The following is an 18519-nucleotide window of genomic DNA, read 5'->3' as shown; positions in this document are numbered from 1 at the left end:
CCTGTGACTCTATGAAGAAAACTGGATATCACTTGCTGCTCCACAACATCATCCAAAAAGAGAAGGCATACATACATCAAAGAACTCTGCATAAAACATACATGCAAGACTGTGCAACATTGCAAGGTGGTTAATATACGTAACCTGGTAAGTATTGAGAGTACATTTAATTGCACTAGATAAAACAGATATATTAAAAAACAACCGGAAGATATAACACAAAGATAAACATGCTGTATTTTCATGGCGTTGATTTTTAGTTCAACAAAAATCAAATATCACCCACACACTCCTTGCACTGTTATTAAGAAGTATATACCAGTCCAGAGCAAGCAAGAACAGACACCACAGCTCAACCAAGTCATATTGTTCTGAAATTTGATCTGTGCTGACATTATTTGCGTAAACTTGTATTTTACAAGGAGTCAGCATTAATGGCTGGCTGAGGCAGGCTGCTTATTCTCCATATGCCCTGTACATAAATCCTATAGATACTATAGAGGATTTCAAACACTGACTCATTTGAAAGCTTAAATGGAAGCTACACATTGTGCAAGAAATGCAAAGCAAAGAATATACTGCCCCCTGGTGCTTCCACATAAAAAATACTGAAATAGGAAAATCACAAGGTGATGAATCCAGGCGGTTATATTGCTGCAGAGCAGGGAGTACAAAAAGAATGTTAATCACCTCTAGGAAAACAGTCTAATCAAAGAAACACATGCTGGATAACACTTCAATATGTTTGTATGTTTACTGTATTTAATATTATGAGTATTGTAACAGGCAACACAAGCAATGCCAGTCTAAGAAAATGGCTAACTGTACAAGCTTTAAACATATTGGAGTACGTTCACTAAACAGTGTTTCATTCTATATTAAAAATTCAATCCGGCTGCGTTCCAGTGCTGAGTTCAACCCCTCAATAACACGGCATAGAGGTGGCAAATAGGGTGCTGTATGCCATCTTGTGTGTTCATGAAGAAAAGATAACTCAGATGTGACACCTGCTGCTATTTAGGCAGACAAAAGAAAGTATCTGGCATGCCTGTCAATGGTAACCACTTAAGGTGGACTAATGAGGCAGAAAGTGTTTGCACATGGATATTCAGCTGCCATATTGTGTGTTCAGCAGTATACAGTAGAGAATGATTGCTTGGTTAGCATGTATAATAGTCATGAAAGGAATATGGATCTAGGCCATTCTCATCCAAAGAAAAGATAATAAACCGTGGTAGTGAATGGCTGAAAAGCTGTATTTCAAAGTCAGTAAGAGCAAATGTAATAAATAAAATGTGTCCAAGATGAACTACAGTCAGCTCCTGGAAGAATAGGTTACATCAACCATCCAGACGTACGGAGTGAAAAAGGCAGGAGACTGCAGAGGTTACATGTTGAAACCATAGCTAGGAGAGACCGAAGGGGGTGGCTGAGTGAACGTTGGTGGAGCTGTATATCCATATGGGAAGGCTGGCTGAGGGGGCACTACACCAGCAGGACCTGCTGTGAGCATCAGCTGCTGGCCTAAAAACACAAAGTAGGAGAAATGTTAGTATCAAAGCATAAGAGCACAATCAATTCTATCACCTGTGCTGAATTTGTCAAGTGCTGCACTTATTTATTAAATTGGCTCTACAAGAAAAAAAAAACAATGATAATGGACAACATGCAGTTAAAGAAGTGCTAAAGACTGTATAAAAAGATGTGTTTGCATTGTCACCAGCACAATTCCAGATCACACCAAGGACTACCACCTTATGCTACAAAAGCATCTAACACAGGAAAAAGAGTTATTTGTAAATTCCTCACCTTGGAGAACAGTAATAGTATTCATAGACCATAAGTTACATGCAGCAACCTTATTTTCTAGGGCAGTCCCTAGTGCGTACCCATATAACCCAATCCACTTCACGATACCGAAGTTTTTTTTGTTGCAAGCAATAAGGGGAGGGGTCTGCGCTCTGTACTGTACTCCAAGAAAAGGAATTTACAGACAGGTCAAAATTCCTATTATCTTAATCGAACAGTACAGGACTTCATAGGATTCAAAGACCATGAGAATGTCCCCAAGCAATAAACTGAGGGGTGAGCAGCAGCATAGCAAACAGAACTGCCAATAGTGCCAGAAAAAACACAATGGTTAACCCCTCCGCAGAAGAGCCAGAACCAGGGCAAAACACTTTTGTGAACAGTCGGGATGCTGAGGAGAGCCCAAATGGTAGTGTTACAAATCTGAAGTGTTGTTCTCCCACAGCAAAATGTAAAAAGCGTTGATGTGCTGGAAAAATGGGAATGTGTAGATAGGCATCTTGTATGTCTATGGTAGCCAAAACTTCCCTGAAGAAAGCAACAACAGATCTTGTTGATTAGATCCAGAATTTGAGAGCAGTAAATCTGTTTAGAGATTCAGTGTGGGGAGGAAGCCTCCATTTGGTTTTGGGACTGTGAATAGATTTGAATGGAAACCTTGAAATCCTTCTTCCAAAGGAACTGGCCAATTCTGTCTGAAATTGGCTCAAGGTGGTCATTAAATCAACTTTCTTTTGATCACAAATCAGCAAATTTGAGGGCAAGAGGTGAGAAAGGGGCAGAGATTAAAAAAAACACTCAACGTTTTACCCAGTTGAAATAACAGACTGGACCCAGAGATCTGGGACATCTCATATTCAGACTAGCATAAAAACCAACAGATATGCATCAAACCCAAGGAGTGCAGGCAACCCTTCATTGTGAGGAGAGTTTCTGGCCAGAGTTGGTGGACTTAGAAGTCTGAGGCTTGCAATGAAAGGAAGTGTTAAACCTTGGTTTAGGGTTGTAGAGAGTGGAAAAGATCCCTTTCACTGATCAGAAGTAATAGCTGTAGGAAACTTAGGTTTCTTGTGGGTACCACCTTTCCCCAGTGATTTTCTTTATGAATTTATAAAGGGATTCCCCAAATAGACATTCAACTTCAAAACGCATTCATAGAATACAATTTTTACAAGCAGGTTCAGCAGACCAATCGTTTAGCCACAAAATATAAGAAACATTCTAGAAATCTGGGTAATACATTCTCTAGAGAATCAACACAAAACAATAAGACTGATGGCTTTGGCTACAATTGCTCTAAGAGAGCAGGTTCCTGGTCTCTATTATTTTTTCTTGTTCAGTTAGCAATAGTCTGGTAAACAGATATAATAGCAATGGCTGGCTGCAGGGCTGGACTTACAAGGATGAAGGAACCGTGGAGGGCTTCCAAACGTCTATCAACAAAATCCTAAAAAGAGGAACATCCTTATTAGGAACTTTAAGATGTTTACTGAGATGACAGGATCCACTACCAGAACAATTAATGTCTTCATAAAATCCTTTTCTGTAGGATAAATTTTATCAAAAAGCTTAGGAGGAGTGAATAGCCTTCCAGGATTGGGCTAGTCCTCAAAGTGCACAATCAATCTGTGCGTGTACTGCAAAATTCTTTCTCGACTTAGTCAACCTCTTAGGCCCATAGGGCTTCTTTTGGCTGTGGAGAATCAGATGCTGCTTGATTAAAATTAGTACACACTGCATCTATAAGTGGAGAGCATTTGTCACAAAGCAGTAGCTTAAGGATTGTAAAAGGCAGGGGTTTGCATGTCCAGATATAGAGGTTGCTATTGATCAGGCATTGGCCGTGTTCCTGTGGCTGTGTCTCAGTTGTGGAAGTTAATAGGAGTGTGTCATTTACAGGCATGACACAACTACCTCATGTGCCTGAGGCTAAGTCTGTAAAGTAGGAGAAAAACCAACAACTTTAAATTGCTTGCGTTGAGAAGCGTTACAGACAATTATAATGGGGGGAGCCTACCATTAAATTGAATAAATCTTCATTCCTCAGCCAATTAAACCATATTTTGTGCTACACACTGGAATATCTTATTAAAAGCCAGGAACTGTTGTCAAGATACAGGTAAGCACTGTCTTATCTTATCTATGAAGCTGGGACAACTAGGGGACCACAATTTACTTGTCACAGTGGGCATACACCCTAAGGGGTATTCAGGGTCTTGGAATCATAGAAACAGACCACAGTCCTGAACCTAAATAGCTACCTGTGCCTAACTATGCATGTTGTACTTCATGCCAAGGTGAGCTTTAATACAGGATCTAGTGCCTTAAACAAACATCATAGGACAACCCCACACAGTGGGGTCTGGGTATGGTCCCTGGGTTAACACAGAGGCGTAAAAATCGAGAAACTGCTAGACAGCTCAGGACAATAAGCAGTCAGACCTCGATAGACGTGTCAAAGAAAAAAAACAAATTGTTTAAAAACAAAAAACACTTGTCCAGAGAACAGGTCCACCACTTAAGGACACTAGCAAAAAATAAAGTCTGAGAGAGTGGGCAGGGTTAATGTGTGCGAACTGGAAGGAACTAGCAAGTTTTTTTTTTCAGTGTTAATTCGCCCGAAGGTAGCCTGCATATAACCGATGAACTATGAATAAAAGTCCTGTGTGCTTTACTGTATGATGAAGAAAAACATTTTTTGAAAGTAAAGATAATAAACATGGGAAATAAATCAGGGCAGCTAATCCTGGATAAAAAAAAAAGTAAGAAAAAAAGGCTTTATTGTATTCTGAAAACATATGCTTAAAGAGAAAGACAGAAACATGGAGTCTACGATTGCTGACCCCACCTTCTGAAAATGCTTGTGGTGTGGCCGTCACACTGATCATCTAAATTCCTCATCAGCATATACTGTACAATTCAGGCTAGAAACAAAAAATACTTAAACGTGGCAGCCAGGCAACAGGCAGTTTGAGCATATTCAAATAATATAGAACTACAATTGTTTATAAACATGTGCAATATATTTAGACCAATAAGCACAATAAGGATGGCATCTCTGGACTACAAAAAAGGGCACTTGCTACAAGGTTGTAAACCCCTACATAAACCCAGTGATGTGGCCTCAGGTGATATACAAAGATGTAACAAATCATCCTACATAAGGTGTACCTGTCTATCTGTGGTCTTCTCTTCTCTACAGCTGTTCAAAGTGCTGAATTTTAAAGCTCATCTGAGAGTCCAGAAAAAAGGGGGTGGAGAGTTGAAATCACACACTGCAGAGCTTAGTGAAGAGAGCTCAGAGAGCTGAAAGGGAGGGGAGAGGAGGGGAGGAACAGAGCTGAGGCTGCCAATCTACTGAAGCTCAATCCCATCACCGTTTTTCTCTAGGTGTAAGGAAAATTTGTCAGAAGGGACTCATGCTGTTAGTAAAGGAACGAAGCAGCAAACAATGATACTTGGTGCTCTTAAATGAGACGAGTACACACTATAGATGGATATGCTTTGTTCATATTTCATGACTGAGGTTTACAACCACTTTAATATGGTAAAGTGTTCCAGAATGTAATGTGCCAAGCAAATAAATGAAACACTCAACCCCTAAAATTTTAGAGAATTTGATGACAAAGAAACCTGGAACACAGTGAAAACAGGGTACTCACCAAATACTATAGGGGCTGGTTCTGTAACCTGTTCCTCATCCTTTCTTAAACTCTCCGCCACATGCAACTTGTCAACCTGTGAAATGACAAATCATATTCTTTACATCAGCACAGTATAAAATCTCAGGCATTCATTGGAACTATTGAGCTCCATTACTATGCGCCCTTTATTCCATTGGTTTCCACATAAAGGGTTAAATTGCTGTGCAATTAAAGTGGTAGTAAACCGCAAATAAACCGTAAAAAAATTATTAATAAATAAAAAAATCCCCTTCAAGGTGATATAATGTGCTAGTATGCATCGCATACTAGCACATTATGAAAGACTTACTTTAAAACTAAGCTCTCCAGCAGCAAGATATCAATGCTGACAGGGCTTCCATCTTCACCTGATCTTCCTTCCAGGTTCACAAGCTCTGACCGTCTGACTGGCCCAGCCACAATGACATCACTCCCGCACATGTGAGGGAGTCCCGGGCCACGACACAGTGCTCTGAAGGAACGGCATGGGTAAGCAGCTCCTTCAGAGCGCATGCACCAGCTCTTAAAAAGAGCCAATATCTTCTAAACTGTGCACGTTTAGGAGATCTTCATTTTACCTACAGGTAAGCTGTATGATAAACTTACCTGTAGGCAACAGTATTAAAAAAAAGAGTTCATTACCACTTTAAGAGATGTGTCAAAAGGTGGAGTGTAGCATGTGCATACTTCACACTTTGCTCCTGTCTTTTCAGATTGAGGTAGACTCTTCCAGCTGTTGCTTCTGTTTGCAAGAAACATGGCTACCACCTTAGTCTGTCCTTGCTGCCTCTTACAGTGACCTGGTTACCTGTGGTTATTTGAACCTTTCCTGCTTTTGGCAGCCAGTTTATGAGTACTCAACACTTTATTTGGTATTCTAAGAGGTCTCTATTAAAGTGGTGAAACATGTCAGATCCTAAAGGCAAAAAGAGCAGTTCCACTGCATTCATTCTGTCCAGCTCAGGAAAAACTGATCGTTTTTGAGCTGTCTTCAATGTCCCTTTGCACAAATATTACACAAACAGCCTGGACCACTGTCCCTTATTTGGATTCCTACACTCTTCAGAGTCTCTTAGCTCCATCAATTGTGGCTTCCTCCTTAGCTTTATCCTCGGGAATTATTTCCCTTAGTTGTGCAAGAATTTATGGACCAATTGCAACGTTCATTACAAATTTTGAACGCAAAAATGTGTGCATATATCGATGCCCTCTGCTCCTGAATCACTATCTGATATAGCCTTAGATGCAGTGGTGCTCAACCTTAAAGCACTGACCATTCCTGTCAAGCATGCATCAGTGTATATCCCACTGACAAATATTTAGATAGACTGCAACCTGCCATAGCTGTAAGGTTAGTGTGTCAGTCTGGATTCTAAATTCTAGAATTCAGCTTCTATTCACACTAATCCTCCATTTATGGAGCACTTATGGCTTATGTCTACAGGCCTACACTATTGTGTAGATTGTCTGGTTGACATTGCACATCTGGTTTCCTGAATGAATCTCTTCGGAAAATATTTTGGACAGCCTAAAAAAGGAAGCTATGGGGAGAAAGAGAACTCATTAATCCCAGCAAAAAAGCCTAGGCCACTCCTCCTCTGAGGCCAGTAAGAGTTTCTTTTGTTACTCCCAGGCTTTAACCTCCAAGGCAAGACCCAGTCTGCCGTTAGACATGAAGCTGGAAAGGGATACAAAGCAATCTCAAAGTGTTTATCAGGCATCCATCTGTCGAAAAATTAGACAAATAAATGGAGACTGTTTAGTATTGTGGCTACTTTTTCTGGAAGGGGCACCCAGCCAAGATGACCTGCAGTCATCAGGGGGTTAAAAGTGTAGCTCCATCCAAAAGGGGAAGTTCCGCTTTAAGGCTTTGTTCCCCGTTCAGGATTGGCACCTTAGGGAAGTGGGGGGGAACCAGAATTCGACAGGCACCTACTCCCACTTCCGCTGCGATCGCCTAGGCTTTCTGACTGCATGTCTCAGCTAAGGGCAAATGGATTGAAGGAGACAAATGCTACATGAACCATCTGCCCTTACTCAATATGGCTGAGGTTAGAAATACTATGTGGCAGTTTTTCAAAGTAATTTATTAACCAAATAAAAAATGGAGACATGGAGGAATGGGCGAGTTTGCTTTGAGTGTAAAAAATTAATTAAATAGCATTTACAGTTTGTGGCATTTACATACAGTTTAGTTCCTCTTCAAGTATGCCCAAACAGGTCATGTTTTCAGGATTTCCCTCACCTTGCACAGGTGCTTAAAATCATTGCCATGACTAGGGTTGCCACCTCATCCCTTTAAACCCGAACACATTAATTACACAGTTTCTGAGGCTAATTTAATGCAGATAAGGTACTAGGTGAGTTTAATTACCACTTTAACCACAGAACCTGTGTATTTATTATGCGTTCAGTTTTAAATGGGTGAGGTGGCAACCATAGTCATGGCTTGGTATTTAAGACAGCTATTTATCTAAGGGAAACTTCTAAAACATTGTCTATTGGGTGTACTTAAGGACTGAGGCTCGGAAACCGCTTTTCCATCTGATTTAGCTGTGGGTTTGGCATCTTCTGCATGAGTCACAGAGACTCTCCCCAATTCTGAATCACTCCCGTCTTTAACAGATGAGTTTGCCCCGAGGAGTCGCAGTCAACTGCTATCACTACCAAATTTAAGAACAATTGGAAACACCTTACAAGACTTTTGTTCCCAAGCATGAGCTTATTGACCTTGTACCCATCTAAGGAGGGTTTTGTACAAAAGTGGCCTTTTCCACACTGTAGAAACGACAGTGACCTGCCTAAAATGGCACTTACTGTTCCAGAATAGGAAGACATACCTTTCTTTAAGAACCCAAGTGATAGGTGGTTTGAAACTGTCTAGAACTCTCTCATCGGTGGGCTGTGCTATTCTGCTCACTTTTGCCAAATCCAAAAGGGGCATCCACCCCATCTTTTTTTTTCAAAGCTCTGAATGTCTTCATTTGGGTGCAGCAATTTTGAACAGAATCCACCAGGTCTGTCATTGCTACTCTTTACCAGGGAGAGCTTCTGGATTCTGTGGACATTAGGGATGCATACCTGCATCTTCCCATTTTCGCAGTGCATCAACATTTTCCTGGTCTTCAACTTTTTATCTGCACCTTGGATGTTCCCGAAGATGCTGGCCCCAGTATTAGTACTATTGTGCTTATGTGGCATTCCTACTGTGGGATATTCAGGTGGCCTCCTGTTAAGGGAACAGTCAATGCGGCTCTGTCACCAAACTGGTCCTGACTGTCCAGAGGTTACAGTGATTCACTGGGATCTTATATGTATTGAAATTGTCACTGGAATCAATTCAGTTTTTGAAGTATCTGGATCTAGCCCTAGACACAGCTCAGGTCAGATTGTTTCTTCTACAGGAGAGACTTCAGGATGTAATCGCAAAATTTGAGTTCTCTAGTGCACAAGTCATCCAGCTCTCCACTTTTGCAAGAGTTTTGGGCCTGACATTTTCACTTCAGACCTCTACAACCCAACATTCTGTTACTGTGGGACTAGCCAATCAAGTCCCTATACAGACTTATTTGTCTGGCACTAAGAACCAAGTTATCCCTGGTTTGGTGACTCAGAAATCCAGTTCCGGAATAGGGGATGTCCTTCATCCCATCTTTTGGAAAAACCTCACAGCACATGCAGTCTTGAAGGCTGGGGAGGAGTCCTGGGAACACATTAGGTGAAAGGGACTTTCTTGTCAAAGATCTGTCTCTCAATTAACATCCTGTAATTTTAGCAACAGTGCCTGGTGGGGGGAAAAGAGATCTGGAGAAAAATCAGCTAATGAGGAAGATACGAAATGAATTCCAGAAATGAACTGGTCCAACACAATATTGACAGGTGTTATTAGCTGTTGTTAAGGAGCAGCCAGCCACTGCATCCTTAACAGCCATGACTCGCATCATTCATTATTTCGGATGCTTCAAACATAATTTATTTCGGCTTCATTGAAATTTGTTACTGTTGCTATTTGAAGATTCGGATACATCTGAATTGTCAAATAACAAAACTTTATGTCTGAAATTATATTCGGAACGAAACGATTCACACGTCTATGAACGAGTCCTTAGTGTCAGGGAAATACAATGCTGAATTGCCTCTGGTTGTGAAACAGGACAGGAAAACAGTTTTCGAGACAGAAAACCTTCACAATGTTTCCAGGTAGACATACCATATCTGCCTGGGCCAGTCTGGAGCAATAAAACACCAAAATGCTTTCTATATAAATCCTGCGAAGCAGACAAGCAAGAAGATTCAGTTAAGAAAAGGAAAATCACCTGACACATAATATAAAGCAAGGAATCCCCAGAAACTGGCCTGATCTGAATAGAGTCGAATGGTAACTGGGACACATATGCGATTACATCAACTCTGGTCCATAGCAAAGAGAATCCAGAATTTCATACATCTGCTATGAATCTCCAGCGTAAGTGCATCATTTCTTCTTAGCTAGTTGAAGAAGCCCACAAGGATTCAATTTATCCAGCCTGAATACGCCAATGCCATTGGCTTACGAGATATACTATCAGGATTTCAAATAGTATATCCGGTATCAACCTACCAGCAGATATTGATAGCAGAAAGAAAAATCTTCAGAGCTGAAGAAAAAAACTGAGGCATCACAACTTAAGGCATGGTTATCTAGTTGACTTTTTTTTTTCTTTGCCACTGACAATTTCTTCTGTATGGGCAGTATAACCAGACAGTCCAAGAAATCTAAGAATTGCTAAGTTCCTCAATGGACAATAAAGAAACAAAATTTGGGTACTTACAGTAAAATCCTTTTCTTGGAGTTCACTGAGGTTCCAGTCCCCTTTATTTATGACTGCACTCTCAGTACTGCACTGTTACAAAACAGAGGAGTGCTGGCAAGGGGAGCTGTTGTCTTGGGTTTTTGGGTTTGCCAGTGTGCAATCCTTCTGTAGGCAGCAAAATATCCAAACATGAAAGATATCTTGTGTCCCTTAACAGACTTCATGAAGAGGATTTTACACTACAAAAATCCTATTCATCCTTTCTAAACACATGTGGTTGCATAATAAATAATGCTGAAATAAAGTACACTACAGCTACCAACTACATCACTCTTCACATGATGTACTTTGTTGTTCCTCTTCCTCATTGTCATTATACACCTGTGTTGTTAACCGGGAAAGTCATAGTATGGGTAGCCATAAATGCTTCTAATCTAACCCATAACACATATGCGTGTGGGACCTATGTACATGTTCTAATTTGCAAGTGTGCAAGGGATGACGGGGGACACTTTAAACATTTTTTTATTATTATTTTATGTAATTGTATTTTTTTTTTTTTTTTTTTAAACACTGCACCTTTATTTTGTTTTTTCAATACATTTTATTGCTATCACAAGGGGTGAACAACATCCCTTGTGATCATTCCTCTTTATGTAGAGATATGGGGTCTAATAAACCCCAAATCTTTCCTCTGCCCTCAAAAGCGTCTGATCAAACCAAGATTGGTTTGATCATATGCTTTACAATCAGGTACAGGCTTGTAAACAAACAAACAGAAACAAGTAGTGACAAAATCCTCGTCACAACTGGTTTCTGACATCACTGAGTGGGAGGAACTATAAAGGTTCCTTTCGCTCTGTGCGCTGCATCCGATTTCACCGGTCACATTGGTAAAAGGCTTCCCAGTGGGATGGGAGAGCCCAGAAAAGGCAGCAGTCAGCGGCAGGGACCATCTTCCACCGCCTGCAAAAGTGACTGAGTGGCTGTATAGCTGCTCGATCAATTTTACCTGAAAGAGAATAGCTTAGTGAAAAGAATGGTACCAGGATCATGGTTGTAGCTGCAACCATGATCCTGGTATAACCAACTAAATACAAGGCTGTATATAAACGTGGGTATTGAGGTGGTTAAACCTTTATTATTTTTTCTAACCCTTCCGTCATTCCTAACCCTCTATGACACCCTGTCACGGAAACAGAAAGCAATGGAAAAAACTCCCAAATGAAGACACTCTAATAAGCTTTGGGAGGGTTCTAACCCTTCTCCACACACAAAAAAAATGGTGAATTAAAATTTTTCCCAGAAAACTTTACTTTCGTTTAAAAACATAATCTGACAAATGCTGAAGATACGTCTGCTACCAAGTCTAAGGCATTCAGTGCACCATACCTCACATTCTAAACATGAAATTTAGTGGTACACCTTTTGTTTTTGTACAGTCTCTAAAGCCATAATTTTACTGGTTAGACTGCATATCACTGTATAGAGTATACACACCTTGGACAAGTACTCTCGCATGACCTGAATAAAGTAAGGCATGGCAAATTCCATAATGTTGTGCCTCCAGGCCAGCTCTAACACAATGTCTGGATGCAGAAGATCATAGCAAGTGAAGAGAGTGGCTGCAAAGCATTCACGTTTTCCCTCCTCCAGAAACCATTGAAGCAGATTCTCTGCTAGCTCAGTGTCTTTTGACTCTGCAGCATACAACATGGCATCCTGTGAAAAAAAAAATATGTAACAGCTGACAAGTGAAAACCCAGTTCAGAAAGTTAAAACCCCAAACCAATAAACCGTATACTCATTACTTTAAAACCATGCAGGGAGTATTTTACCAAAGAAAACACAGGTGCAGGGGGCCAAGGAAGTAAAATCAATCTTTACTAATTTACTACTCTAATCTAGAACTAATATATATAACATATATATAGTAACAATTTGTATATACTGTACAATAGCTGTAAGCAACAAGGATGCTACTTTATGGTTATGTCAAGAAAAATTGCTACACTCTATTTTTAATATTTCATGGACAAGTGTTTTTAATGTGTTCAATATGATCTGAAATACCTATTATATTACCTTGTATAAGCGGTCCTTTTTGCATAGCTCCACACTCTGCTTCCATCGGTTATTACCCTTGTATAGATAGGCTGCAATTCGACGGAACTCAATTAGCTCATGTTTCTCCAGACGCTGTGCCAAGCTGATGTTATCAAAGTTATCATAAGCATCAATAGATGCCCTTAAGCCCTATGGACAGACAAGCATTTACCTTTAGAGTTCAAAAGAGCATATCTACAGTTTTCAGTATTTAATACATTCTGATTTTTCACACAACTGATTTCTGAAACCAGAAAAATGCAAAAAGGGTGGTATCAGTAAATATCCAATTCCAATACAGAATAGTGTAACTATGTATGAGTGTAACCAAAGTGCTGACAGAATGGCAAAGCCATATAGAACAGGATTAAAATAATTATGATGTCAGTTTTTCCAAGAGGATTCTTTTTTCCTTTACAGGCCTGACAGAGGAAATGTCAAGCATGATGTACAGATTAATTATAATGGCAGTGTGGCTGCATTTTTAATGCACTGCAATAACATTTTCACATCTTAGCTCTTTATGGCTGAACTCCAGTCAATCAGTTAATATACACAGATGAAATAATATAAAAGGAAGCAATTTTACCGGCCCAAGTATTTGTATTCCTGAGCTTTACACAGCCCTGCAACACTGTACAGACACAAGTGGATGAATCCACTTCCAATGTTAGACTATACAGTAGAAAGACTATAGAAAGAAAACAGAGGTGTCCTCTCTGTACCTCTAGCCTGCTGACTGGATATTGAGAAAGAAGCAGCAACAAAATGATAAAGTCATAAACCTGCTCACTCTGTTGTCTACTCACTCTGCTTTCTGCTACTATCAGCATGTACCCTGTCAGAACATTTGCATGCAACACACCTGACTGGCTCCTGGTGCTCCCCCGCTTTTGCACTATATAGGAGATTGCAAGAGGCTGACACCAGGCAAAATTAAAGCATTTACTGTACACTGGCTGCATTTATTAAAATACAATGAATCATTTATTAATAAACCTCTAAGATGTATTCATATGTGTTGCTCATATCTGCCTGGAGTTCAGTTTAAACAATTGAATTTCACAGGCATGAAGTCCTAAACTCTTCTAAGCATTTGGGATCTTCATCACAAGTAGTAATCAGATTTAGTCTAACAGTTTGTGTTTTTGGGTACATTAACATAAAGATCTTGTTTTCCATAGTCATGATATGTGAATACAAGGACTGAATTAACGCTCGCCTGTAATCTGTATATTAATGTTCCTTGGCACTCATATGTTAGTATACTTGTTCCCATTTAAGGGCTAGCAGCTGAAACTTTGAAGATCTATTTGCTCTTAATACTGGGTATGTGACGGAGATCAGAAATATTATTTTATTTTGGTGTTATTTGTTGAAATTAACGTGTGTCCATTAGTCAGCTTGTCTGCTTTGTTAAAATTTGAAGTTCCTCTGCCCAGCACGGGGTAGAAGATGAAATTGATCTCCGCAGGGAGCACAGACAGTATGGTGTCCTGTGGCTGTGAAAAGCCAGATGTGTTGGCATGGGGGGTTTGGGGCTTGGTCAAATAATGCCCCCATGGGGGGAGAATGAGCAGAGCTTGTCAGGATGGACAGAGCATCTCATGGCTGAAGGTCTCAATAAGGAGATGCATTGAACTGTGCTTTGCTTTGTGCACTGCTAAAACTTGTGGTTCTACATTGCCTGTATGGTCTTGAAGCTGTCAGGAGTTGGTGCCTATCTGCCTAGACTTCCTCTGCTGTGGCCACTTCTGGCGGGTGAGTCCCTCAATTGCTACCCTGTGCCAAAGACTTACCAAGGCTCTGCCTGCTGGGTGCCACCCCCTGTGTTGAGGACCCAACCTGGACTTAATCCTTGCCCTGCCAGTGTTCTGCCTGTCTGCTGTGTGCCACCCCCTGTGCTGAGGATCCAACGTGGACTTAATCCTTGCCTGCCCGAGTTCTGCTCCCTGTTGTGTGCCTGCCAGAGACTGCTCCCTGTTGTGTACCACTCGGACTTAACCCATTGCCTGCCAGAGACTGCTCCCTGTTGTGAGCCACTTGAACTTAACCCATTGCCTGCCAGTCTGCCACCCTGTTGTGTGCCATTCGGATTTAACTCATTGCCTGCCAGTCTGCCACCTGTTGTGTGCTATTTGAATACATGGAAAACACTTTGCATGCATTTCTGATGATGAAAAAAGGCTCTGGACAGCATCTGGATATGGAACAGTTAAAAAATGCTTCGAAACACAAACGCTTATAAATGCTGTTAGCCGCGTTTACAAGCGTTTGAAATGCTGATAAAATCTACTCCTGAACGCAAGTTTGGTGCGCTAAAAAAAAAAGACTCTAAACAATTATGTGTACCTGACACATAGGAAAACATTAGGGAGAGTTCAGGGGCTGCTAAAAAAAAACTCAAACACAGCAGAAAAGCTCCTGAATGTGAGTTTATCAGCTGCATTGTACATGAACCCTTAACCTGCCAGAGACTGCTCCCTATTGTGTGCTACTCAGACTTAACCCATTGCCTGCCAGTCTGCCTCCCTGTTGTGAACCCAGATGGTGCTACGGGCTATCCCCCCATGTTGCCTACCAGAACTCGGTGATCCTTATCGTGTGTCCCACCCTGTGGTACGGACTTAACAGTTGTTTTGCCAGAACCTTGCTATACTCCTCGTGTGCCCTCCAAATCACTCAATAAAAACCTTGTGTGTCCCACTGCTCTCCACATATGTTCTGTTCTACCCACACCTCCGTCACAGGGTACCAATGACAGGTGGGGTCCTACCCACTGATGAATGGGGAATCAATCAGAGTGGTTCCAGATTATGCAAACATTATGCCAGCTATGACATAGCAACCAAATACAAGCTAAAGGCTCCATTAACTGCCTGCAGATGAACACAGTCACCTTTAGTCAAATACAGATGCACTATATAAAAAAAATAATAAAATCACGGTAACATTTGATCGGTGAATTTTCAGATGATACGGTGGATTTCTGATCAAAAGGTCTGGAGTGAGAGACATGACCAGAATATATGAAGGAGAGAACCAGGTTCCTCTCCACATTGCCAGCAAATGTTCAAACCCTGAGGGATCCTTTTTTTTGGATCCCAATGGACGTAGAAGACAATCTCGCCAGTAGCTTGAAACCAGATTCTTGGTACCTGGAGCCAATGGAGGAGTTTTGTAAGTAAACAGGAGAATTCTCTCTACCTGTTTGTTCATAAAAGTGATCTCTAGGTCCTCTTCCCATTTGGAGATGTAAGACAGTCTGAAGTTTGATGGTGAGGAGAGAAAAAGGCGAAAAACCTGTGAAATTGCATGTCGTATAGCGGTGATCTCTCTGTACACAGAATTTCGAAATGTAAGGTGGCAGCAGCAACCCTCCACTGGGGGTAAAGAGTGGAGGAAATGTGTAAGCTGGATCTTATGCCAAAAAGAGAGCCCCAAGTACACCAGGTCTTTGAAAATTTGCTGTCTTGAAATCCAGCATCTGGGTGAGATAAAATGTCGGACCTAGAAAAGGCCATTAATCTTTAAAACTTCAAATCTGGGATCACACAACTCTGGATGAAAAGCAGGGTTCCCTACTATGGGAAAAAGAGTGGCGAGGGATCCGGCAAAAGTGTGGAGGTTTTGAACACCTTGGTACAAATATGCCACGTTTCTCCAACCGTAGAGTGAGTGTGCACAGTATCAGGAAGATATGAACGACACCATGGCAGAATATTCAGTGGCACTCCCGACATGGCTTGCTCCTATAGCACCCATTGTTTCATGGTCCAGAGCACTAGTTATATGGCAAGCAGTGTGATAGAGATTCACATCTGTTAATGCCGTACTCCTTTGCAATTTCGGGAGTCGTAGTATAGCCTGAGGAAGTCGTGGGGGTTTCTGTGACCACAGGAAGTTGTTGGATACTCTATTAACTGCTTCAACAGAAAGGAGTTCAGAATGTGAACTAGCAGTGGGAAAAGTAGGTGGGGCATAATGTTCATTTTGATGGTGCTACTGTGCCAGTTTGCCAAGCCACTAGATCTTTCTTAATGGACATGAGAAGCGGTGGGAAATTTAGCCCAAATGTATCTGCCAATGTCTTGGGAAGATAGATGCCCAAATATGTAATGTGGGAGGAAGCCCACTTAAAAGGAAAGTTAGTTTTAGGAAGGGCAGCAAAAGAAGCTTCTGACTTTTGATAATTGATGTGGAACAGTGACAAGGACTCAAAGGTTTTCAGTTCTGTCATAAGACTCGGCAATGAGATCAAAGGGTTCGACAAAAAAAAAAAGTTTTCTGCATAGGCTGCAACTCTGGGGGAAAGAAAAGAACCCAGATCTAGGCAGGTAATGTCTGGACTGCCCCTAATCTTACGCAAAAAAGGTTCCAGGGTCAGCATCAAATCAATGGAGAGAGCAGACAGCCCTGTCTAGTCCCATTGTTGATTCAGAAAGGAGATGAGAGCTGGCCATTAATCATCACTTGCGCAGAAGGGTGGGAGTAGATTGCACATAGCCAGTGCATCTTTCACTGCTATATGCCAATATGACAAAGGGTTTCTGTCAAGAAGAACCAGTTCACTCTTTCAAACGCTTTTTCAGCGTCAGTGGAGAGGAGCAACATATTTTCTGAGAGTGGACAGCATGAATTAGAGCCAGGGCTTTAGTGGTATTATCTCTTGCCTCTCTTGAGGGTATGAAGCCCACTTGATTAGAATGCATTAGGTTTGGAACCGACTCAGCAGCAGTGTCATCACAAGAATTTTAGTGAACAATTTAAGGTCGTTATTTAAAAGAGAGATAGGTCTATAATTTTGGTAAAGAAGTGGCTCCTTCCCCTCCTTAGTGATCACAGTGATCTGGGTCCGGAGCGTATCCTCTGGAAAAGACGCACCGGTGCCTACATTATTGTAGGCTGCGATAAAGTGTGAGAAGAGGAGAGACCAAAAAGTCTTGTAATAGAGAATAGAATACCCTTCTGGGGCGCTTTTCCCCAATGTGTTTGAGACAGGACTTCACCAAACTTCTCTGCAGAAAGAGGTGCCTCCAAAGAAGTGATGGTGGGGTACTGTTTTATGTTATCTGAGCACTTTTTTTTTAAAATTCCGATACATGTGGATGCTGCTAAATGTAGTCTAGACATGTAGGCATCAATGAACATTGGTCACAAAAGTGTTAATTTTGCAAATATCCCTTGTAGAAAGTATGACAAGAAAGTAGTTTGCAATAATTGATAACACAGGAAGGTATAGTATTAAGTTCTGCAATTATTTCATCGATTCTAATTACTTTGTTACCTGATAATCCTCCTCCTCTGTCAGCAGGTTGTTGAGGGCTTCATTCACAGATTTATTGTTATGATTTTGAACTGAACGCAAGTACGGCTTAACAAGAGGTAACTGGTTCATCTAAAGGAAAGATCAGAGTTTAGCAAAACATGATACTGCAAAAAATATACTTTGTGTCCTAAAAACAGTGGAAAATGTACAAGCTAATGTTTGCTGTATGTGTATAGAGAAGCTTGGATGAAGCGCTATTAGGCCACAATGCAACAGTTCTAAGGATTCTCTTAACATACAGATAACTCAAGGAAACGGGCATAAGATCTGCAGAGTTGTACATAAATATAAATAAATGTAAGATAAATGTGACATTATAAAAACACAGAATATACTACCTTAGAAAAATAGCTGACAGTTCGTGTGTGGTCCAAACGTGGGGATAAGACCAAGAGAAGGTCATTAATGAGCAAAGGTTTGTACTCCAGATAGAACTGCAGGGCTTTGTAATACAGCTCTACATTGGCAACCTGTAACCATAAAGAACAATCACTGTATGCTGTTTTTTAGGGTTTTTTTTAACTTATGCCCAAACTAGGAAAACATATTAGATAAACAAATACCTTAGTTACAATATCCTTAAACTGTCCCTCTTTCCAGGCAGTGGTGGGATAACTCATCATTGTGAGAATTGCATTATCATATTCTTCATATTTATCATATAAGAACACTAGTTCACCCCATAAATGGGCCTGCTCTGCAGCACGCAAAACCTAAAAGAGCATACAACACACATATTAGCAAATATAGCTGTCCAGAAAGGCTGCACAAAACAAGAATATTTTGACACACCAGTTTG

General features: G+C 40.9%; 1 protein-coding gene across 3 annotated transcripts in view; it reads right to left on the bottom strand.

Moving 5' to 3' along the window:
* Positions 1–740: 740 nt before the first annotated feature.
* Positions 741–18519, bottom strand: part of CLTCL1 (clathrin heavy chain like 1) — a 189447-nt gene continuing 171668 nt past the window's right edge. The window contains exons 26-33 of one of the 3 annotated variants that reach the window (XR_016306292.1): positions 18284–18433; positions 18059–18190; positions 17679–17789; positions 12371–12541; positions 11786–12007; positions 5472–5547; positions 4981–5041; positions 1446–1524 (exon numbers count right to left, since the gene is read on the bottom strand). Coding sequence is in view for 2 of the 3 variants with exons in the window: in XM_089653177.1 (XP_089509303.1) it covers positions 1388–1524; positions 5472–5547; positions 11786–12007; positions 12371–12541; positions 17679–17789; positions 18059–18190; positions 18284–18433 (999 nt within the window). In the remaining variant the exon portion in view is untranslated. The other 2 variants (XM_089653177.1, XM_089653178.1) reach the window with 2 other exon arrangements.

This window comes from Staurois parvus, unplaced genomic scaffold (genome assembly GCF_062004578.1).
Source record: "Staurois parvus isolate SC_StPar_1 unplaced genomic scaffold, SC_StPar_1.0 ptg000704l, whole genome shotgun sequence".
Taxonomy (NCBI): Eukaryota; Metazoa; Chordata; class Amphibia; order Anura; family Ranidae; genus Staurois; species Staurois parvus.
This window is presented reverse-complemented; position numbering and strand designations above follow the sequence as displayed.